General features: G+C 40.6%; 1 protein-coding gene across 2 annotated transcripts; it reads right to left on the bottom strand.

The window, feature by feature from the left end:
- Nucleotides 1–14,198: 14,198 nt before the first annotated feature.
- On the bottom strand, nucleotides 14,199–20,891 carry bub3 (BUB3 mitotic checkpoint protein). Of its 2 annotated transcripts, XM_036142028.1 has the most exons (8): nucleotides 20,727–20,890; nucleotides 18,853–19,047; nucleotides 18,699–18,768; nucleotides 18,306–18,457; nucleotides 18,054–18,212; nucleotides 17,727–17,904; nucleotides 17,236–17,452; nucleotides 14,199–14,502 (listed from the first exon to the last, which is right to left on the bottom strand). In XM_036142028.1, exons 2-8 carry the CDS (start codon nucleotides 19,045–19,047, stop codon nucleotides 14,493–14,495), a joined length of 981 nt encoding a protein of 326 aa, XP_035997921.1. In that variant the 5' UTR covers nucleotides 20,727–20,890; the 3' UTR covers nucleotides 14,199–14,492. The 2 variants fall into 2 exon arrangements, with proteins under 2 accessions (XP_035997921.1, XP_035997922.1); XM_036142029.1 differs by lacking the exon at nucleotides 14,199–14,502 and having other exon boundaries at nucleotides 17,232–17,452; nucleotides 20,727–20,891.
- Nucleotides 20,892–24,510: the final 3,619 nt, after the last annotated feature.

Genomic DNA, 24,510 nt, shown 5'->3' on the forward strand with positions numbered 1-24,510 from the left:
ACCCAAAAGAAAGTGCCGCAAAAGGTGGTTTTACAAAATATGGACTCTGGAGGGCTAGATGCCACATTTTTCAGACTTATTTGTCAAAGATTGTTAAAACCATGTATTTCCTTCCAATCTCTAATTTGGCACTACATCATTTACTCTATCATATAAAATCCCAATAAAATAAGTTGAAGTTTGGAGATGTAATGGAACAAAATCCGCTGTTAAGGCACTCTAGTATAAATGCATCCAAAAATATTCCTACTCAATAAGACCTATGACAGATATGTATTAGTGAAACTACTTGCGTATACAATCATTTGTCACAACTGGGCCATAATGTTTCTTCAGAACCTTATTAGGGAGGCTAAGGGTATCAATCAACAGCTCACTCCTTGAAAGCATGCAGCATGTCTCCAGTGTGGTTAAAAAACTGGGGATTATGGATGGATGGCTGGCCACGGGGACAAAGAAAAGCCTGTTGGGCTACGCGGCGGTGACTGGAAGGGGAAGCTGAGCGGATACGGACATGGAGAACAGAGTTTGACAAGGTAACAAGGTAAACCGATCCAGCCTGCACTCCCTACAGAAACCGAATCAATGAGGGTCTCTATTAAAACAGAAACCCTCTTTGGATATCAGGTTTGACCGAGATTTCTGGTCAAATGAAATGAACAGCATTTATGCTGCCATCTTTTCCCCCAAAAACTGGGATTACACGTTGCTGGGGAGTCCTCTCAACCCTCTGGAGGTGAGCAATGCATTACTGAGTCAAGGCGAAGAAGCAGAACAGGTGTTTAGCTCTGAACTCTGGCCTTTCCGCTGTGTCCCTGGAGGTTTTTTCAGGTCAGGTGACTCGTTTGACCCTCTGCTGGACAGAAAAGGGAAACCACTCCCACATGACACCTGTTACTGATTTTCTCGCATCACTTCAGCGTGCATGGGTCCATTCTGAGGATGAGCACCCCAACATGTTTGCTGCACTTCCTTCCCTTTGCTTGAACAAATGGCGCAAAATTCCACCACAGAAATCATTTAGACGTTTGGTGTGCAAATTAGTCCATTGCTGTGTGTCAGATTAGCCTCAAGCTGAAGCTGCTTGAAGTTTATGGCTGGAGTTATGCTGACATTTTAAATTTACCTAATATGCAAATGGTCTTCTATCTGAAAAGGCCAAGAGAGATGAAACCATGCTGAAGACAGAATCTAATACTAAAAAAGAAACGTTGTAATGGACAAACAGTCTGGCATAACTTTGAAAAAAGCATCGTGTGGCTACCGCTATCAAGGCAGACTCCAGCTGGATGGAGTATAAAGTAAAGCCCCACTTGCTTCAGTGTTTTCGGTTAGGTTTGAAGGCTCTTTCTTCTTTCTTCTTGGTCAGCACCTCCCTGGTCCATGGTGATCAGAAGCTGCTGGTCTAGTAGCTTCCAGTTTATAACGGGCTTGAGCCTTGGAGTTTCCTGGGTTGTTCTTGAATATCATGGCCAACTTTATTTCATCTTAAGGGGACAATTTGGGTCAACTGGTTGACAGTTGGGTTGCATTTGGTTTCCACCAGGAGAATGATCCCAAAACAAATCAAATGTTGCTCGAGAATAAAACAAAAAAATAATAATCAGGCTTATGGGAAGCCCTTCTCCAAAACCCTGAGCTAAAAAAAACAAATACAACTATGTTGGCTACTCTTAAACACCAGATATCACAATGGAAACCACCCAATTTCAATTATATCTACCAATTCTTCCCAGTACTGCAGTCAAACCACCAAAGGGAGGTTTAACCAAATGTAAGTGAGGGTGTATGCATATGTTATAGCCTGTATGTTCATTTTTAACCAGACTGGAGAAATTAGTATAAATTTATGCACCAAATTATTGATTTTGATAGTCATTGAGGTTATAGCATCTGTCCAGCCTGTGAAAAGAACAGTTCATGTGCACCCTTAAAGGCTGAGAGTAGATTTTTGAACGTTTTTAACCTGCACAAAGCATAAATGTTGATGATATAAAGGGGATATTAGTTGAGCTTCGAAGATTGATGATATTTCGAAGCCCTACGCACCCCCTAAATGAAATTCTGTTCGGGGCTCCATGCAGCCTGGAAATAATATAGAGCATATAGCGGCTGAAAAATAAAATAGCTGTTAAGCAGCTGTATTTAACCCATTAAGACCTGATCATACATATGGCTGTAGCGGTTCCCATTTTCAGAGGATGCCTAAACTCTTAATGGGTTAATACAAAACTCATGTGTGAGAGGGTTAAGAGAGCCTGTCAGAATAATGGACCAATGAAACACAGTCAAAAACCTCTGAATGCATTTTACAACAGGATAAAAGTGTAATTGTGGCAAAAAAAAAATACAACTGCAAGCTACATTTTGCAGGCTTTTATACAACCACTCAAGCGTGATGATGAAAGGAAGGACAAGCCATCCCTTTTCAAGCCCACCGACCTCTTTTCTGTCTCTGCAAAGCTCTCCAAGTGTGAAAAGCAGGAGAATTCATCAGGTATATATATATATATTGTTTTTACTACTTGCAGATGTTTAAAGTTAAATGTAACCAAAAACACAAGAAATCTCAGTTGTCATACAGGAATTCATAAAAAAACAAAAAGGGTACTGCGTCGCTGTGTTTTCACAAAATAAATAATGAAAGACAGCACAAGACGGCTACAGGTAAGAGGTCTGCAGAAATTAGCCAGGTTTTGAAACAACCCCTCAAAGGTGCTGCACTATACAGGACAACAAAGGACGCGCAGGAGTGAATGAAGCGAAGCTTTCTTGCCAATTAGTGCGGCGAATGATGGGGGGGGGGGGGGGGGGGGGCTTTCTGTGCTTCACACAAACCAATGTCTTTTCTCCTCTGTCCCCCGGGCTATTGAGAGGGGATACATTAGCCGGGAGGGAAGGATGTATGGTGGAGAGGGAGTGGAGCAGGGAGTTCGCAGTCATACAGCTCACTTCACGCCTGGTGTTTTAGCCCTCTCTCGTGATTTCACTCCCAGTGCTCTCACGCAGCCTGATTTTTACCATGTTGTTACCCTTCGGACAGAAAAAAAACATCCATTCAGTTTTATCTCGTCTTTGTTTTGTCGATTTACCTCGGAGCAGAGCAAATCCACAGCGGCTTGCACAACCGATGAACCGTTCCACGTTGTGTCACGTTACATCAAACCTTGGATTTATCGGGATTATATGTCAGAGACCGACACAAAATTAGCAGGAAAGTGCGTTTGTAACTGTCTCCTTTCGCTCTGGTTCCCCTGAATAAAACCAATGTAACCAATTGCCTTCAGATGCCACATAATTGATAAGCAGTCCTGTTGTGTGTAAGTTTATCTGAAACCCATGTGTCCTGTGAAGGCCTTAGATGGCTGTTGGAGAACATTAGAGAATAAACATGATAAAGACAATAAAACAGGGTAAAACTGAGGAGATTACTCAATCATATCCCAGTCATGAACGGAATGATGTTCGGTTTATCTTCTTAATATGGAAACGGTATGATTCAACTGCAAACCTAAGATATGTACGCCTAAAGCGGGAGGTCTCCAACTCTGGTGCCCAAGAGCCACTGCTCTGCAGCTTTCAGAGGCTTCCCAATTCCAACAGACCTGAATCAAACAAATGCAGAACTTGACGACATGCTGTGGAAGCAACCCAGCCATTTGACTCCAGAGGAGTTTCACGTCTTTGCAGCTCGGGTAGGAGAATCCGTGAACAGGACAACTGTTAATCATGCACTTAATAAATCTCGCCTTGGCAAGAAGAAAGCGCTAGGAAACTCAGTTTTTAGCTTTTTACCGGCCACATAGGGGACATACAAACTATGGATGAAGATGGTGCACTCATCGGATAACACCAAAGCTGAACTTCTTTTTGGCTTGTCCGCAAAATAGCATGGATGATGAAAATAGCTGCACGCCACCCTGAACAGGCAAGCCCCGCGGTGATGGCAGCATCGTGCTGTGGCGGTTCTTTTTCCCTGCAGGGACAGGAAAGCTAACCAGAGCTGGTTGGAAGGTAGAGGGAGCTAAATATAGGAGATTATTGCTGGAGGCTGCAAAAAAAAAAAAAAAAAAAAAAAAACTTAAAGAATCTTTTGGGAAATAAACTACCACATGGTTTATTTTCTAGAAGGACGCCAACCCTCATCATACAACCAGGGCTACAATACAGTGCTTTTCAAAATAAATACATGGAAGTAGGGTGTAACTTTAAATGAGAGTCCTTGGAGAATAAAATATAATTAAATTAAATTAAAGATTTAAGCATCTTAGTGGATATCTCTAAAGCGAAACAAGTCTATTTGTATAGCACATTTCAGTAAGAAGAGAATTCAAAGTGCTGTACATGAACAGAACATAAGAAAAGAAAGAGGAAAGTAAATTGCAGTGGGATAATAGAGGCAGGTCAAGAAAAGTCGGACTACACACTTAATCTAATGATGTTTCAGTTAACTACAAATCAACACTGGATGTCCCAGAGTCCCTATATTTCCCAACTATAAATCACATGGACTCCCAGGGTTCTGTAATCCTGATTACTTAATGGGCTTCGAGAACCCTTTATAGCCGACTTCAACACTGACGTCCATGATGTCCAATGGACCTAGATCACTTGGACTCCCTTGTAATCCCAGACTACTAACCGGACACCCCCAATGTCCATCCATAGAGAATAAAATGTAACCGTTTAAACAGAGCAATCAAAGGCAACTCTAAACAGAGTTTTTAACCCTGGTTTAAAGGAACTCAGGCTTTCAGCATTTTTACCGTTTTCTGGGTGTTTGTTCCAGATAAGTGGAGCATAGGAACTAAATGCTCCTTCTCCATGTGTGGTTCTGGTTCTAGGTATGCGGAGTAGGCTGGAACCAGAAGACCTTAGTGGTCTGGATGGTTGATACACTGATAACAAGTCTGTGATGTATTTTAGTCCTAAGTCACTCAGACTTCACTATAGACCAACAGGAGTATTTTAAAGCCTATTCTCTGAGATTAAGGGAGCCAGAGTAGGGACTTTAGAACTGTGGTGGTGCACTCTACTTTCTTAGTTCCCAGAAGACTATTACTTATGTTTTAAATAGTGGTGTTGAATTAAAGGGGTTGAATACAAATGCATACCACAATTGTATAATTTTCCTTCCAAATCATAATCACGTTCTACTTTGTGTTGGTCTATGATAAAATCCCAGCGTAATGCGTTAAAGGTTGGGTTTTTTAACTTGACAAAATTTGAAAACACAAATTAATAGAAGCAAAAAGCCATCATCGCAACTAAATCCACCTTCAGTGCGATTTTGGACCACCTCAATGCTTAACTCTTTACAAGCTCTGCAGGGCCGGAGTTGTGCACTTATAAATCCAGTTCTTGATGCGGCGGACAACAACATCCATCATGCCGTTTCATTAACACGGCCCCCTGACCTGTTCCACATAATGTTGTAAAATGTGTCAGGTGCCGGATTATCGGGAGAAATGATGATCAATATCTGAATGGGAGAGTGCTGCATGCGACGCTGCTGGCAGGGCTGCCCTAACAAACCTCCGTCCAGCGTTCTGCAGTCTGGCATAAAACTGGAAAGAGAAAAAAAAAAAAAAAAAAAAAAAAAACAACAACAACAAATGGACCTGCCTGAGGCAACAGCCATCAATAATAAAATAATGTGTGTGTACGATGATGAATTAGGACCAGACTTCTCGATGCCCCGCTGCAACAGCGCGCACAGAAACATTATTAGATGAGTGGATTGATCTTCTGCTTTCACATTACTTTGCCTAATCTGCGATTGAGTCGATCGGGAAAAACACTGTTTCACTTTACCGAATTCAGAAACGTTAATAATGTCCAATAATCAAAAGCTATTTATGAAAATACCTACTTTTTGTGGCATTGATTTGCCTCCATAATGCAGGACAAACACTGATCACTCAGACAGAATGTGCACTTAGCAAATGACAAATGTACTTTATATTCAATAACATAGATTTTGGGAGGAGGCACATTATGAAAAAAAAAAAATAAAAAATTCCACTTCTATAATAAGGGACAAATATTAGTGGAAAGAAAAGCTCAAAGCGTGTTGTTGTATTATAAAAACTGTGTCACACTTAAGATTAATTAGCTAATATTTTCTCCCTGACTGCCACTTCTGGTCGGGTTTTTGTTTAATCTTGAGACTATGTTGTTAGCTAATAAAAAAAATACATTTAAACGGCACAAAACATACAAACATGTTACAACACAAATTCTTTAAAACCCTTACTACAAATTATTTTAAAAAAAGTTAATCTGTCTACATCTGTTGGCTTTTCATGCATTTAGAATAGAATAGAATAGAATAGAATAGAATAGAATAGAATAGAATAGAATAGAAATGTCCTTTATTATCCCTCATTGGGGAAATTCAAGTGTCTCAGTAGTAAAGTTAAGGGCGGATGGAATGACACAGATATAAATAAAGATAGCAATAAACATAAAAAAATAAGAAAACAAGATAAGCTGTACAGCATGATCAAAAATATTTACATCATGATGTGAGAAGTCACTTAAATAGAACCTGACTGTCAACATGAAGTAGGGTAAAAAAAATCTAAATCTACTGATCTAAAGTGATTAAACAACAGATTAAGATCAAAGTTTTGATATATGTCAGTTAACATGTCTGTCAGGAAGCCATCATCAACAAATGGAGAAAATATGGAACAGTTGTGAACCTTTAACGATCAAAAAGACTCAACTAGTTGATCAAGAGTCATCCAGGAGGTCATAAAAGAACCCAGAATAAAATCAAAAGCGACGCAGAAATCACATGCGCCAGTTAAGGTCAGTATTTCTGATTCAGGTACCAAAGTGAAAACCAATGTCTCGCATTTCCCAAAAGCATTTCGATGATACCCAAGACATTTGGGAAAAAAGTTCCACTTTTGCCTCATAATACCATTCTGTTACATTTTATGTAAACTTTTACATAACACAGCATTTCAGAAAAGAACATCATATCAGCAATCACACACTGTGATGGTAGTGTGATGGTCTGGGGCTGCTTTGCTGCTTCAGGACCCAAATGACTCGTCAGGATTGAGGGATCCATGAATTCCACTCCCTAAGAGAAAATCCTGAAGGATTATTCCCACCCATCAGACTGTGGCCTTAAATGAAAAAATCTGGACTTCAGTTTGATTGAGATCCCATTGCATGGTCTTCCTTCTCGAAAATTCTCTAATGTGGCTACATTAAAACCAATTCCGAGGCCAAAATCCCTCCACAGGGGTGTTAAAGACTCCCTGCACACACTTAAGGAATTTCTTAACTCTACATGGGCACTACTAAAAGGTGCCACAATCAGTTATTGGTAGTGCCACTCCTATGTCCCCCCTAAGGAGCCAGATTTGTTTGCATAGCTTTTTCTCATGAAATAAAATCATGATTTGACCCCTGAGGTTACCTTATAGACATTAAAAGATCTGTAACATTTAGCCAAACAAAAGAGCAAAACTAGAAAAAATTCTGTTAGAGGACAAACATTTGCCACAGTGCTACACGCCGCTGTTTATATTAATTTTAACGTCATGTCAATAAAGTAGTACTGGACTGAGATTCTGGGTTGATTCAGATTTTATCTGGGACACAAATATCTGGACGTCTCTTGTAATTTAGTAAATTATACAAATAACCAAAATCAACCAACAACACCAAAATATAATGCCTAAAAAATGTTATCTTTTTTTTTTTTGTTGATATGCCACCTAAATTAATACAAGACATCCATGAAAAAATGCATTGGAATAACCTTAATGTAATGTTCCTTTTTGCCACGTACATCCATAATATCACTTGGTTTTGACCCAATTGCTTAAATGTCAGTGGACAAAGCACAAAACTAATCAATTAATGATGTTATGAGACATGTGCGAGAGATATATGCAGACGTAATTGTGCCATATTGATCTGGATTCGCAGCTTTGTCTGACACCCTTTGAGACACTGGTGTCAACAGCCACGCAACTAAATAGCCCAAAGTATCACAAGCAAATGAAATTCATAATCCTCCATTTTTTTTTTCCCCCTTAAAGAGGAAAACTGTGACACCTACACTGATAATAGCCAATCTGACGTTGTACTCTTCTGGGAATTTTGCGAGTAAGATCTATCAAAGCAGCTTGAAATGGATACAAGCAGTCAGTTAAATCTTGCCCATAGTCACTCAGGGGCACAGAGGAAACCTGAGCCTCAAAGACTGCGGTGCATTAGTTCTGCTAAGCTAACCGTGACTGCTAATTGCAAGAAAGGACAAACTGTAACCCTTGCCCTGTGGCCATGAGGCCATTAAATAACACAGAGAGCTTCATAGAAACAGACAGCCCATGAAGAGAGGTGCAATCTGATTTCAGTTTAAATGCAGAGGACAACTGTTTTTCAGTCCCCCCCCCCCGCCAATCTATATTTAACAGTTTCACAAACCCCGAGACCAAAAAATAAATTACTAATCTATTCCATTCACAACTACGTTGGGTGAAGCGTGACAGTGAATACCTACTGTAGGTGTAAAACTTTTTACGAAACGCTAAGCAAAGCCTGAACAGCCCAATTAGGGCATTGAACGTTGTTGGTTTATTCAAATAGCCAACTGAATGCATATTTTATGTGTATAATCACCTTCCGTCTCTTATTCAAGTTATCCTAGAAGCTATTAGACAAACGTTTCCAAGCATGGCCTCTGCGCCTCACCTTCTTTGTACATACATTCATCACTTTGACAGCTGACATCAGAGTTTAAGTGTTGTGCCGTCCTTTAAAAAAAAACAATCACAATTCATTAGTTTCACAACTAATTCAAATAAAAAACACTGAACTCGTATATTACAGAGACTTTAAAATACATATTTAAAGTTGAATGGTAGGGAAAAGTGTGGATAAAAAAAGGAGGATGACAAGCAACATCTCAAGAGGATATTGAAGCGAAGCTCATTCAAGAGTTTAGGCGAGATTTTCAATATCTTAAGTCCAGAAAACAAGCTTTTGATGTCTCTGGGTCAGAAGTAGCTTAACAGTCGCAGGGAAGAGTGCTGACTCGACACCGTCCGCATGGAGGAAAAGCCACAAAAAGTTACTTCCTGAAAAGCTGTCTGTTCAGGATGACATGTCCAAGCAAAGGACATTTGGGAACATTGAGCGGAAGGAAAAAATTGAGTACTGAGGATGCATGAGATGCCAGCTGTGGCTGGAGTATGTTCTTCTAGGGCCACCACCAAGGCATCCAAGAAATGGATTACAACCATGGCATTGCTTGTGTATAGGCCGTAACATGGTCACAACACAACAGTTATGCATTCAAAGTCAGTTTAAAGACAGTTGGTCAGTGTAATATTCACATTTTCTGAGACATTTAATTTTGGGTTTTCACGAGCTCTGAGTCACGTTTAATAAAAATTGACAGAATTGCGTGAAATTTTCCAACTCTCCCACTGTGAAATTAATGACTGGTATAAATCAAATTTTCAGTTACATGCTAATTTATTGAGACGTACACGTATGTGTGTTATTTTCAATGTCTTCCCCGTTTCCTTTGTGTGTTGCTTTAACGGAGGAGATATGTAGGACAATCTGTCTGTGTCAGTACTGCCTGCAGCGTTAATGCGCATTCCTCGCTCCGAATAAATGACAGAGTGCTGTTTGTAAAAAAAACTAAATCTGGGTTTATTTGTGATTCTGCAAAGGTTTGGAGAATTACCCATTCCATGCATGTCATTTGTCAGCTGATTCATTTCCTCCTCAACACCTCGGAGCAAAAGTGAAACCTCGAATCCCAAAACATGTATCCAACCCTTCTTGCAACGCTGAGAGATTTGTGATTTACTGCGGTCCAGCTGCCGGGTGAGCGCGCCCTTCACTAGTCAACCCACGCCGCCTGCCTGCCTGATGGGCCTGGACAGAGATGGATGGTTGTTAGTGTGACACCTAGCAGTGAGTTACATGGCCTTGAGCTTTATCGTCTAATTAGGCTCTAATGTAACTACAATGCTCTTGAGAAGATGTTGTCTTGCCCACCAAGGCTCTTTAAAAGCCTCCCTGAGGCAGGGGACGGCTTGGAGTGAGGTCCTGTGGCAGACCACAGCCATGTCCAAGTGAAAGGGTCAGGTTTCCTGGTCCTCCGCTAAAACGTACTGGAAACAGTAAGCTGTTGGTTTATTAAAAAAAATAAAGAAATAGATTTACAATTTGGCCCAAATTATGTCTGGGACACATTAACGGAAGCTTTACATATTGGCTATCAGATTTTAAATGTCACACACCCAGAAAGAGAAACATATTTCACAAATATATGTTAAATACTTTCCGATGTTGATTTTTTACTGGGATAACTTCATTCTCACAAGGCTTCAATGAGAAACCAAGAGACAAATTGGGATCCGCTTTGAAAAAGCACTGTATATACCTAATGCTTCACATCTGGCATTATTGTGGTTGATTTAGTTACAAGCGGACAGCTTTAAAAGTGACTGCTGGCAGGAAAAAATGCAGGGGAAAATAAATAAATAAATAAATAAAAGTGACTGCTCACATCTAGTGCCAAAATCAAGACTGAGACTAGACCTCAGTTAAATTTCCAATGAAAAAAGAAAAGTGGAATCATGCTTTGGCGCTCAAGTGACAAAACTGACCATAAACTGTCTTCAAATAGATATTCAAGCTACAAATGAAAACTCTTAAATTCATCCGATTCTAATCATTTCCATTGATGTTAGAAAACTGTTTTCCCTGTAAAAGCTTTTTAATTTTTAACAGAAGAAATGCAGATTTTAAATAGTGATTTGATATATAAAAGCTATCCCAACCAGTAATCGCAGCCCTTTGTAAAATCATGAATTACACGAGATTTCCCTTTTGTTTTTGTTCAATTTTATAAGCAACGTCAAGGCCTGTTCACTGCAGGACCTGTATAAAATAAAACCCCTTCTGACAACATGAAGCAGTACCCCCATTAAAAGAATAAAATAAAAATCAAACACAGTTAAAAAAATAAGTTATTCCCTCTGAAATTGTTCCTAAGCCATATAGAAGCACGTCAAATACGCATCCATGGAGGTCACAAAACAACCAAGTACATCTAAAGCTCTGCAGACCCCATTTGCTTCGGTTAAGGTAACTGTTCAGTATTCAACAATAAAAAAAATTTAAAAAATAGAGGGACTGGGCAAAAATAGCTTCTATGGAAAAGCTTCAAGTACCCCTGCTGACCAAAAATACACAAAGGTCTGCCCCACATTTGTCAAAAAAATACATTGATAATACCAAAGTGTCACCTTTTGGGAGGTGAATGCTGTTAAATGGCGAGTAAAACTCAATATTTCAGAAAAAGATAAAAGCAAACAATGGCAGTATGATGGTCACGGGCCTGCTTTGCTGCTTCAGGACATGGACCACTTAACATACTTGATAGAACATGGATTCTGCTCTCTAGCTAAAAGTCCTCAAGGAAAATGTCAAGCCATCAGTTTGGGGCCTGAAGTACAGGCACACATGGGTTATGTGGCAGGGAAATAATCTGAACCAGACCAGCAAACCCACTCCTGAAAGACTGACACAGAAAACAGGCTTTTGATTGGTCTAGACAAAGTCTGGACATAAATCTCAATGAGATGCTGCTGTCCAATGAACACCAAAACCCTTCGATGTGGCAGATCTGACAATTCCTTCACAAATAATCCAATTGTCATAAGGTTTGAAAAGTCATTGTCTCTTAATTAATTAAAGCTTCATTAGAAAAGACGCATTTTGTATTTGGTGTGGTATGGCTTTGATATGAAAATTGGGGTGAACATGTGAAACATTTAAAAAAAAAAAAAAAAACTGGCTTTGTTGTATCTATTAACCACCACAAAGAAGGCTGCAGTTTTGATTCGTGTTAGATGAATATAGTTGGTAGAGTATAAAAATTCAATATATGAATGGGTTTTTAGCTCCCAAAAAGTACCTGGTCAATATAAAACATTCTGATGCAAAGGCAGGGTCTGAAATCTTTACAAATTTCTCCAATCTGCACAGAAATATCAGCTGTTGTATCCAGGAAACTACAACAAGACTCTTACAAATGGGAAGAGCTTTATTTGCATTACAAGCCTGTCCAGTTAACTTAGGAAGCCATGAATTAAAACCATTTATTTATAGGGAGAAATACAATATTAATGCACTACCTCCAATTATAAACGAATAAATTGTCAGCATTCTGTCAACTGTCTGGAGCAATGAAACTAGAGACAAAACGTTGTCGATGTTTTCCCCAATGAGTCGCGTGATTTCCCATAACTTACCACCCTTCATCAGCTGCGGTATCATCGCCTTCGTATTAGAAGCCGGTCTTGAGGGATAAGGTGTCCGACTGAAGGTCATCAGTGCCCTCTTGAGTGAACATAAGAGCCCTTTGTGGTCAGGTTAAATGCACCTGACAGGCCGCTGCAGCCGAGTCACCCTTTTTAATTGTCATGTAACGGTTTCATGTAGAGCCAAACTGTCTGCAACACTTCAGCTGCTGGAAACCAGAGCTCAGCCACACAAGCCGCACGCCGGTGTGGCTATCTGGACCGTTGCCACATGAGCATTTAAAAAAAACGAGAGGGCTTTGGTAAAAGCCTCGGAGACAAATACGGACAACTAACAGCAAAATGAAGGCCTTTCAACGCCTTCAATTGAACTGTGTTATGTTGTCAATTTAGCCTTTAATGTGTTTTATTGGGATTTTATTGGGAATGGAAAGTGAAACATGGGATTTAAGAATATTTTTTACAACCATGAATCTTTCGTATCTTCCGTACTTGGCCAATTTTGGGGCATATTTGTAACAGTTTTGCAAATCTGAAAACTGAAATTATGGCCCACTTCTTTACTAAATAATTCAAGCTCAGTCAGATTGGAAAGCGAGCGTCTCTGAACATCAGTGTGTAAGTCTGGCCACAGATGCCCTGTTGAATTAAGGTCTGGACTTTGTCTAGAAGACTCCAACAAATGAAACAACTTAGCTGCCTCCAGCTTCTCTGTCCAGACTGAAGGGAAAAACTTCCCCACAGCATGATGCTGCCACCACTGTGCTGCCCAGTGTCTAGGACAATCAGCCATCTTAATCCAGGTCTCACCAAACCAGAGCACCTCCTTCTACGTCTTAGATTAAATCGCACAAAGATAGAATATTATAGCCGACTTTAAATAGCATTTGATTTTGTTTAGGGCTATGACAATAGAGGGGCTGGATACATGTACATGCATGTTCCAGCCAAATCATGAAGACCATCATTTTAGCTCCACTTAAGAATACTTGAGGCCAGTCCATCACATAAAATCCTAATAAAAATAAAAGGTTTGTGGTGAAAGATGTGAAAAAGCCAAGTCTTACAAAATAGTGGAGACACACTCACGGCTATTCAAGTTGAACAATGTTTCTGGGGGGGAATAAATAAAAATACCTTGATTTCCAAAAGCAGGAAGTCCAACAGGGTTGATGTGTGCTCCTGAAGCTCAACTCCACGATTCAGCGGCAGCCAAAGATGACAGGAAACAAAGTAATTCACTTTAGCCGCATAAAACAAGCCCCCAGCCATCCTGCGTCTGCCTCGCTGGCTGTAATTAGTCGAAACTGAAAGCCATTTCATATTAAAGCTATAGTCCAAATCAGACGTCACAGGCAGCCTTATTCCAGACAGTCCCAGAAATTAAGTTTTATAATAATCATTTCCAGGAAGCTGAGGAAGCAGACAGAGCCATTCCAAAGCAACGAGGAAAAGGTCTGCTCTGAGGCCACGTACGACACAAATTCACACGACGCATTGGTCCGCTGAAACTTTCAGGTGCATTTTTAAATGTGAACACAATCCTTAAAGTCATAAAAAGGCGTTAGAAAAAAAATCTCAGGATGCTTTCTGGTTTACAGTAAACCTTTTTCTTGTCGGCCCCATCAGGGGAGTCAGTTTAGTGGTTCTCTGCCAGTTTACTCGGCCACAAAGCGGAATTCACCTTGGACCACAAAGCAGCGACGTCCATCAGCACAGGTCACTGTCTGGGGCCAAGTGTGGCCCCCAGTGGAACCAGCGCACCGTCGATCTGTCTCGACACATCCTCACGGCTAAAACTAGAGCTTTGACACATTCCTAGCATGTCTCATATTCTTCTACTGGTCTGTGACAAACGGTGGTGAAGAAATGGAGTTCATCCTCAAAGTTTAAGAAAAAGGTTTTATTCCCGTCAGTCAGTAATAAAACGTGGAGCCCCGTCAGTGACGGAGCCAAAAAGAGAAAAGAGTTTAACTCAGCTCAGATAAGGAAAAATATAACAAAAGGAACAAGGAAGTATTTAGCGTGTATTTACAGCAAACATCACAAGTAAAAAGTTGTGTACAGAAGGCAGAAAAAGAAAGAGACATAATAAGATGACATTTAGCATGCTGGAGGCCCGCAGAAACCCAACATGGTGGAGGAGTCGCACGCAGTGAGAACCAGAACACTTCACTTTTAGGTTGACCTGCAAACAAGAAGAAGAAGAAAAATTAACTACCCTTAGAAATCCTTCAGTACAAAACAGGAAAACAATGTAATATCCAGCAAAGTATTCACATCCATTGAACATTAATATTTCGTAAGGCTAAAAGCACAAACTTCATTTGGATTTCTTCTGGTAAACTAACACAAAGCAGCGCATGTGTGTGAAATAAAAGGATTGTACTCGTTTCCAACATTTTCAGATACAAGTGCTTTGGGGTTTGTCGCCGTCGGCTTAGCACAACTACAGACTGAAATTTCCCCCATTTCTCACTAAATAGCTCCACCTCATTCGGCTTGAATGGGCATCTGTGTTTTTATCTCAGCACATTCTTCATTTGATTTCGGTCCAGATGTTAATTTAACTCAAAAACACTTGTATTAACTTTGACATTAAATGTTGTAACTCGTATCATGCAGCTTTCTTCCACCAGTTGTTGTGGATGCTGATGGCTGAAGGCATGAAGGATCTGCTGTTACGGATCTGGAGACACTATTGTTAATGAAAAAGATGCTTAAGAGTTGTCTGTAATGTTCTTTACCATCATCTAAACCACGTGTCAAACTTGAGGCCCGCGGGCCGAATCAGGCCCGTCCAGGTAATTTATCTGGCCCTCAAGCGCCACAAAAGGCATATCATGTCATAAAGTAGAGGCATATATCCTTGTATAGTGTAAAGTGGCTAAAACTGTGCCTCTTGTAACGAATGTTGATTTTTTTTTTTTTAAACTGTGTAGTAACAACATCCTGCCATTAGATGTCAGATTTTCACACAATGCATTAAAATAACCCATAAATGTCTAAAAAGAGAAAAAAGTGATGCAGAATGATGAGTTTAAAGTTTAACTCACTGTAAATGAACTGTTTTTTGCAGATAAACTGTGCCTGAGGGTGCTACATTTTGTTACTGTCAATACTTTTTACATTTTTTGTGAGCTGAAATTATGAATTCGAAAGTGTCATCTATACAGGAGCAACCGGCCCTTATAATGACTTCCTGATGCCAAAGTGGCCCATTGTAGAAATGAGTTTGAAACCCAATCTAGACCATTCCACTGGAGCTCTGGCTTTATGTTTAGTGTTGTCCTGCTAAATCATACGATGTGTTGACCCATGATACGAGACGTTAAACGTTCCTAAAACTTTATCCAGACCCGTCTGCTGTGCTGCTCGGTCCTCATCCTGCTTCTTATTTACTAATGTTTTCCAATAATCCTTTGAGTCCTCCATGGCACAGCAGGATTAACAGATTTTAAATCATTTCTGAAGGGAAGCCCAAATCCTATCCTCCAGAGCTACGGTCATGCAACTTCTAGATGCCTCCTTACTACAAGACACTTAAACCAACCGGCCGAATCAGCAAGTTATTCAGCTCTGCAGACGTCTGGTTACGTCATTAAAATCATTCAGGCATATTGGAGAGAGAAGATGCATCCAAACACACCTGAGGGTGTCAACGTGAAGGGTGCTGAATGCAAATGCATGCCTGATTTTTTTATTTTTTTTTATAAAAAATAAAATAAAAAATTAGAACAATATTCTTTTAAGTTGTGTCCTTTAGTTTGTGGTTGTTATGTAACAAAAATGTGAAAAGGTTGTTAGTAAATGCTTCTGCAAGCAACGGTTTCAATGTCATTCCCCCTCAGACAAAAGTACTGGGCTGTTGTCACAGAAATGCATCAATATGGACATTATATACAAATTAAAGACCTTAAGACTGAATTACATCAGGTTTTGTATACAATTAACCTACATTTAGATAGTGGGCATTTCTAAAACCCGTTAATTCATCACGTTTCCAAACGTCATGCAGATTGTAATGCTCTAGACACATTTATTCAGTTGGGCTGTGGACAAAAGTTTTTAGAAATAGCTCATTGGATTGTAAATTTTGATCCCTAGACTAGACAGGTCCTCTTTTAGGGAGTGAAATACTTCATGTAGCATATGGGTCAGATTTGTTAAGGCAAAATTGCAAAAGGAAAAACACAATAAATGCACCTTTCAATCAATTTTTGCCCATACAAATGGTTTTAAAAATACTCACCTGTACACTGTGACTTCTCCTGCATTGTCTACATTTAAATTGTTTACTTTTAAAATCACTGCTGCACCTTATACTGTAATTTAACTTTACTGCAATTTACAAGCTGTATGCAACAAAATTTCGTTCTGTACGTACTCTGTGTTTACAAAATGACAAAGTTGTCTAAGTCTTTTCACAAAGTCACAGACTGACCCTAAACGCCGATACAGATGTTTACTTGTAGAAAAAGAGACTATGGGCAGAAACATCGCGGTCTGAAACAGATTCATATAGACATAAACCGTAATATACAAGTGGTTCTTCAGATTGGATCTGCTCTGTGTGTTTAACACCTGTCTCCTACTCGCCTCAAGTGTGTTTGCATTTCTGAAAAAACCAGCTAGAAGTTTTTATATATAAAAATAGTCAGTTTGGTTGCATTTTTAAATCAGGTTGCAGTCATAATAAATCTGGTCTATTACCAGAGCCACCGGTATACCAAACGGGAAAGCTGGCGCTCTCGTCTGTATCTTTCAGCTGTCGGATATTGAAAAGTGGACAGATACAGATCAATGCATGCTGCAGCTGGACGTGCTTACTCCAAATACAACTGTCCTTAAACGAGGGGGACGATGTAAACTGCCATGGTGTGCCTTGTTGCGGTAAAAAAAGAAAAATTGGAAAACTCACTTGGGCTTTGTCTCAGCATCCGTAACTTGACGAATGAAGATGGCGTCCTCCGGGTGGCTGATATCTCCTTTCTCGAACATGTAAGAGGAGGCAATGGCCAGCATGGTGCCGTCGTTGCTGAAAGCCAGTGAGGCGATGCTGGTGGGGTAGCGGTGGAACTGACACAGGCGCTTTTTGTTGAATGGATCCCAGATATTCACAAAGCCGTCTGAGCCACCTGGCAAGAGGAGAGGCTCAAGGTCAGGGTCAGACATTACAGAGATCAGGTCTTTATTAAACAGACAGAAAATTTGGTAGCAAAAGGTCACAAGAAGCTTTTCAAATTTAAGAGTATCAGAATATTTCAGACTTGCATAAATTGAAAAAAGAAAAAAAAAGTAGTTTACTTAAGTTAGTTTGCAGTTTTAGGAATCCAATAAGTAACTGTTGCTTTTACAATTTTAGGTCTCAATACAGCGCCTTGTAAAGTCACAAACTACAATGCAGTTTACCTGTAGCAAAGGTGTTGTGAATGCTGTGAAAGGAAATGGCGTTGACAGGGTAGACGTTTTCAATCCCCTCCTCCTTTAACCGGTGGCACTTGAAGGCATATTTCTTCTTTTGAACCTCCTGGCTTGGATCCAGGTACTCCACAGCTACACGGCCTTCGATTGAACTCAACACATAGCCCTGAAGCAAAGACGTAAAAAGAGATGGCAATCGCGCTTCCTCTCAATAAGTATTCATACCTGTACTCCACAACATCCCTTTCTGCTAAGATGATAAATACTTGATCGAATTCGACCCAGCTTGGAGCTTTAGTCGTGCACAAAGAGTACCTGCTTGTTGGGGAAGGCTCTTATGCAGCGAGTCTGATACTTGAGGCTGGATTCTCTTCTTTGCTGTACGTAGCCCATATTCCTCAAATCCCACACCAAGACTCGCCTTCCTGCAGTCCCAACAATCAGCCTGTCTCCGGCCACAGAGAGGGTGTACACCTTCACAAAAGATGGCAGGTTTAAAATGATGTTCGAAACGGTTTAAAAAGGGAATAAAATCTATAAATTAGCCCCCAATGTGTTTTTTGCTACCTTGTCAGGCTGAGTGAAGGTGCCAGCGTTGCACGGTGTCCGCGGGTCCCACAGTCGGACTGACCGGTCCCAGCTGCCCGTTACCATGACGTTCACCTCCGGGCAGTACTCCACACAACGGATGGGAGCGTCATGCGTTCCAACTATTGTGTCTGTTCAAAAGAATAAAATGAAAACACGTTCCATACTTTGCAATAAAAAAAAAAAGGAACAAAAGTCAGCTGAAGAAAATCTGCCAAATTTACAATTCCCCGATTGGTCGTCTGCCATTAGCAGGAGAAAATGGAATTACCCGACATGTTTTTCGGCAGGTCAGAGCTTTATAAAACATATCAGAGTAGCGAAGCTTTTGTGGTTCCAAAAGCAAAAGTTTAAGGGATGTTTAAGACGTACCTTGGTCTGTGTTCAAATCGTGAGTCTTTAACTTAGCGTCTAAACCTCCACTCCAAGAATGGGTCGGGTCCTGAAAAACAAACTTGCCGTTATCCACTTGCAGCAGACTTAAATAAGTCCATGCATCATCAAGTCAAAAGGCAAAGCAACCTACATAAAAAGCGCAGTCCAGAACAGGAGCCGCGTGCTGGTACTTCAGCCTCATGGAGTTTCCACCAACATCAAACAGGCGGACCGTGCAGTCCCATGAGGAAACCAGGAGGAAGTGGGCCGTGCTGGGGCTGAACTTCACGGCAGAGATGCCGTCTTCAGGTCCCTGGTTTAGCTTGTACTCGTTACAGCCCGTCATCTGTGAAAGAGGAAAACATGGCCTTTATATGAATCTACACTTCACAACCATTTATGTGAGGAGGTCAATGGTTAACTGCAAATATGTTGACTGGAACAATTCATAATCATCAACGGAGTTCAGCAACCAGAACTCAGCAAAACAGCCCTTCTAAAGTTTTTAGAAGCTTCCTGATATTTAACCTTTTAGCCTGAATTACAACCAATGTTGCCAAGTCTACTTATTATAAGAGACTTTGGGCTGCTTTTTTTTCCCTTTTCTAAAATCCCTTGTAAATTTTGAGGTTTTTTTTTTTGGGGGGGGGGGGGATTGTTTCTGAAAGGGAAGTCTCTTATTTTGACTCCAAAATAAGTGATGATAAACATGTTAAGAGACTCGTTTGCACAGACACAGTACTGGCTGAAATATCCCTCCACCTCTCCGCATTCACATCCTCCTACCCTTAAAGAAAATATACTAGATGTCTCATTACATGCTGGAGCGCATCCTGTGTCACCGCCATATTGGCTGGGTCTCTCCTACTCCAGGCTGGCATAGGAGCCATGAGAAGGAAAGGCAGATGGAGCAATTTTGCCCGTATTTTATGCAGTTTACGGCTGCAATAACTGCTGAAAGTAGAGTACACTGTGCAGAATGAACACCATTTTGGGCTGAGATTCTGTTAGATTAGTGTTTATGCGATGATAATATTGCAGAAACTTAACCCATAAACCATACTTTAATGCTTATTAGTTGGTTGTCTCTGTATTTGACAAACCAAGGCTGAATCATATTGCCAAATGATTAACCCTGAGGTTACAGTGTCAGCACATGCAAGAAGCTGTGCAAAACGGTTCTCTCTCAAGGATGTTACGGTCCTGCCGCAGTTGCAAGCAAGTGTGAGACAAATCACCTGAAAATTTTAAACACCTTTCCAGGCTTAAAAAAAACATATGAAGAAATAATTGTTGGTGTGTACAGAAAGCTCAGGATTAGATTATTAGATTAGGATCAGATGTGTGCGTGAGAGATGGTGAAAAAAGAACAATAAATTACGGCATGAAAACAGGTATTTATTTACACCCTGTGTAAACATCACCCGGCCCCGATGTGTGGTGGGTTGCCCCTTATCCTGGGCTTGCTTTTATAGCGCTGGTTGCTTGTTTGTCTCACAAAATCTGGCAACGCTGATTACGACTGCATACAGGTCGTAGAGCTAGATTTGAACCCAAACAAACAGCATTGCGAAATGCCTTACAAGCAGATAGAAAGGGTAAATTATTTCGGTAACACGTTTTTTTCATGGCCAGGATTTCCAGATGTCTTTGTGCATTCTTTCAAGTTTAAGTACACATGTTTACCATTGATCTGTGGCAGACATTTCTACTGTGGTAGACGTAAAGCAACGTGGATAAGTGGGGTAGAGATTAACCACGGGCTAGTTTAATCTTGAGAGAAAGGATTCAAGGCACTAACTTAAAACTTAATTTAGATGAATATTTACCGCCTAAATGTAATACAAACATAAGCCTTGATACACATCGGAATATCCTGCAAACGTTGCCGGACTATTTGTTTTTCACTCCACTGGGATTAAACTCATACATGTTCTCATTCTGCTAACTCCAGTAATTACACCTAGCCCCGCTCAGCTAGCATTAGCAAGTAACGCCAAACGTTAGCCTTTTCACTTTACTTACCGCTTTAAATGTGTCTTGTCCACGGGTGACTTTGTAATATACCTCGCAAGGCCAAGTATTATTTATTGTGTAAGATATGAGATATGAACGTAGAAAATGCTAGCGGGCGCGGCGGTGGCGTGTAGCCGGTTAGCTTCCTTGCTCAACGAACGCTACCAACACACCAAGGAAGCCGATTGGCTTATGTCAACGTTCAAAATCGCGCCTGCAATGCCATTGGTTGGTTTCAAAACCACGTGAATTTCCGTTGAAGCTACACAAATCACGTGACACGAGTCTCTCTCTAGTCTGCTTTGTGATTATTAGGAAATGAATCAGGCAGTTATTAGAGATAGAAAGGAAGACGTGTGCTAGATAGGTTGTAAAATCCTGGTGTATCGTGAGTTTTAGGGCTCATTAGTTTATTGTGTTTTGCTTTCACCTGTTAAAATGTGTAAAGCATGTTGGCAGACTGATCTATCTTAAAGTGTTGTATAAATAAAGTTGAGTTAAGTGTTACGTTTTCATTCAAGGTGGCAGCATTAAATTGATAATTTGTAACACTCTGCGTATTGCACAATATCTCGTGTGTTTGTGAACGCACAAATACCGCGAGAATTCATCTTGCAGGAAAGGTTAATTGCAACATACAGTCCAATGACATTTGTTATGTGCATTGCACAGATTCAGTCAACCATAGTGGTCATTCGTGAGGAGAAAAGAAGCTGATACATTTGGGCATTGCTGTTATCCACTTAGTAAAACTTAAAACAGCAAGGTTTACTAATTGCTGTAGTGCTACTATTTGTAGTAAGGCAATGATCAACAAATTTCAGATTCAGGTTTAATCGCCCAATTGCCCAATCATAAGGAATTTGATCTTGGTTATACTCTGCTCTCACTCAATAGATTTTAAGAACAGGTAAATATAAATGTTTAGCCCTTGAATAAATTTTGTTGTGTACCTGGAGCCTCTATCAAAGCAGAAAATGCAAATGTAGTCCGTCCAAGAGCTAGATACCTTTTTATTCTTTTGGGTTACACTTTTAAAGCTGTTCAGTTCTTTTCTTTCCTTCATAACATTTTTTTTAAACAGTTCTGTGAAGTAATTTACATGTATTTGCTGCAGAACTGCTAAACGAGGTCAAGGACTTCCAGCTTACCAATTGATTTGTTGAAGTGACTTTGTAGTCCAAGCTGTAGGATGCCGGAGCTACAAGTGGATAAGTCAAAATGTTCGGGCTGTTCGTTACATCGTCCCTCAGCATACTACAAAAATGGCCTAACACGGTGCAGTGGAAACACTCCCTGCTTCCGAAAACGTCTTTTGGGCAAGGACTCTGAAACCAGAAGTGCGTCAGCGGTTACCATGGGAAGTGCTGTCCGAATAGTGCAGTCAATCATGATTGAGGTAGGAAAAGGAAACTGTACGCTTCTTATAGATCATTTAGCATAGGAAGCTAAGTAGCGTCAAAGAATTCCACAATTAGTAGCGCGACATAACGTATACGCACAGCCCACTTTACAGAAATTAATGAAAATGTCTGGAGAGAAGAGAGTGCACACTTTGAAGTTAATTTTCAGAAGGCTGTGGGCTCAGATTTGACCAAAATTGGCACAGCAGTCTGAAGCTCCTTTTTTACCAACAATAGAGTTCTTACTGTTGAACCCATTAAAGGTCAAGGAACAAGAGCTAGGGACAGCACCAAGGAGCTTTAATCAGACGTTTTCGGATGCAGCCACTCTACACCTGGAGGGGTCGGGGTGTTGAGTGCCTCATTTAGATTTAAAGAGGCCGCACCAAAACGACGTGCTCTCAGATGCACCTCAGAACAGGAGTACAAAGGGGTAAATTAACGAGGAATTCAAATCAAAGCATTGCAGCTTCACTTGTTACAGACCAAAATTGAACGATTTTAATGTGAAAAAGAAGAATTGAAAAGAATGAAATCTGGCCTTTGAGCGTTCATCAGATTAAAAGCCCTGGGGAGCAAACTGTCGCTGGGGCAGCTGGTGTTTAGCAACTAACACTCTGTAGAGCCGACCTGAAGGTAAACAGTAACACTAAAAAGTTTGTGTGCAGGATGTGCGGCGTCTGTGGAGATGCCCTTTGTCTGACCCTACGCTGTACGAGTCCTGGATGGAGGGAAGGTCAGCCCTGATGATCCGCTCTGCAGACCTAATGGGGACTTCCTCGAATGAGGTCAAATTACTAAATTTAGAACAGGCAGTGCGCCTGCGTCGCGGCCATCTTGTGGTCGGACAAGCTGTGTAGAGTGGTGAAGCGCACAGCTCTGTCCCGAATATTGCATCAGCAAATATAATGGTAACAACGAAACACTGCTGCTTCGGTGCCAGCCGGAGGGACTCTTGATATGGTCATGGTGACCATTTGAAAGGAGTATTTTTCATTCCCTTTCCTAAACCCCAAAATAATGCTGAAAAATGCCATCGCTAGATAAGAGTGTGTAAGTGGGAGGGCTTTACAGTTCAGTTGTAACTTTATTCAGTGTTTATTTGACCACAAGGAATCTGTTATATATGATCCATTCATAAGGGTCTGTCTAGCAATAAAAAAGACACGAACAAGCAGACAGCTGTGACGGACTCAGGAAGGGGCAGTTTTTGCTTTCAGAAGAGAGACAATCTGATAACACAAAGCAAATATTTTCACGAGACATCTGCAAATGACCACAGAGCCGTTGACTTTCTGAGAACGGGTTATTGAGGGATCAATCGCGTTTAAACAAACGTGATTATCCATTAGCCAAAGGTCCTCGATCTGTTCAAACAACCCCGTGTCGATGTGTCAAATCTTCCGTTTTAACCCACTAACTGATCAGTAATGTAACGACCCTCTTTTTTCCCCCCCATTAACAAAAATAAAACATCTCTATTTTCACATGTAGCTGGTTGGAAATGAGACGGACTGGATTCGCTCTCCCTGCTGCATGTGCGCTCCAGACACGGGGGACACACATTCTGGCGGGGATAACTTGGAGAACCAGCATGGTGAATCCACTGAGCTGGTTAACGTTAGGTGGAATGTTTAGGTTTATATATTTTTGTTCGGGAGAACAGTGCAAATGGCTTGTCTAGGTCTAGCTCACATAATTCTGGAAAGTGTTAGCTACCACACAGCCCAACCCATACTTCTAACAAAAGAAAACCGTACCTATCCACTAATACAGTTGTCTTTTCGCCAACGTTCAGGACTCTATATTTCAACCAAAATCTCAGTTGTTCGACACTGTGCTTCTCGGTTGAAGCACGTTGAAATGAAGCTCCTGGAACATCTTCATCTTCCAAAATTATTGGTGTTGCAAACATTGCCATTTCTGTTTGTAATTTGCTTGTCCGACCGTCTGGGGAACTGGAGTTTAATTCCGCGGGGGTGGAGCTTATCAGACTCATTTGAGAAATGCCCTGTTGTATGTTGCAGTCTAGACTTGTCCTGTTTAGTGGATGAACCAAAACACATCGTGATGCACACTGGAGAGACTGAATAATGACAGAACAGAATAGAAGCTGGCCATCAGCTCCTGTGGAAGGTTGTACTAGGGCTGGACGATATAGAAAAAAAAAAGCATATCGATTTAATAGAAATCATATTGACCGATATCCATAATTATCAACAAATTCAAAACACATATTTTAAGTGCAGCCCTGGCCATTCTATGCTGTTGCTTAGCGACCTATTTTTGGATACAGAACACACAAACACTGAATTAAAACTCAACCCTTTATTCAATCAACTTTTTACCAAAACTGCACATATTTTAAAAATGAAAAAGAACACGTGGTC

Source organism: Fundulus heteroclitus, chromosome 10, assembly GCF_011125445.2.
Source record: "Fundulus heteroclitus isolate FHET01 chromosome 10, MU-UCD_Fhet_4.1, whole genome shotgun sequence".
Classification (NCBI taxonomy): Eukaryota; Metazoa; Chordata; class Actinopteri; order Cyprinodontiformes; family Fundulidae; genus Fundulus; species Fundulus heteroclitus.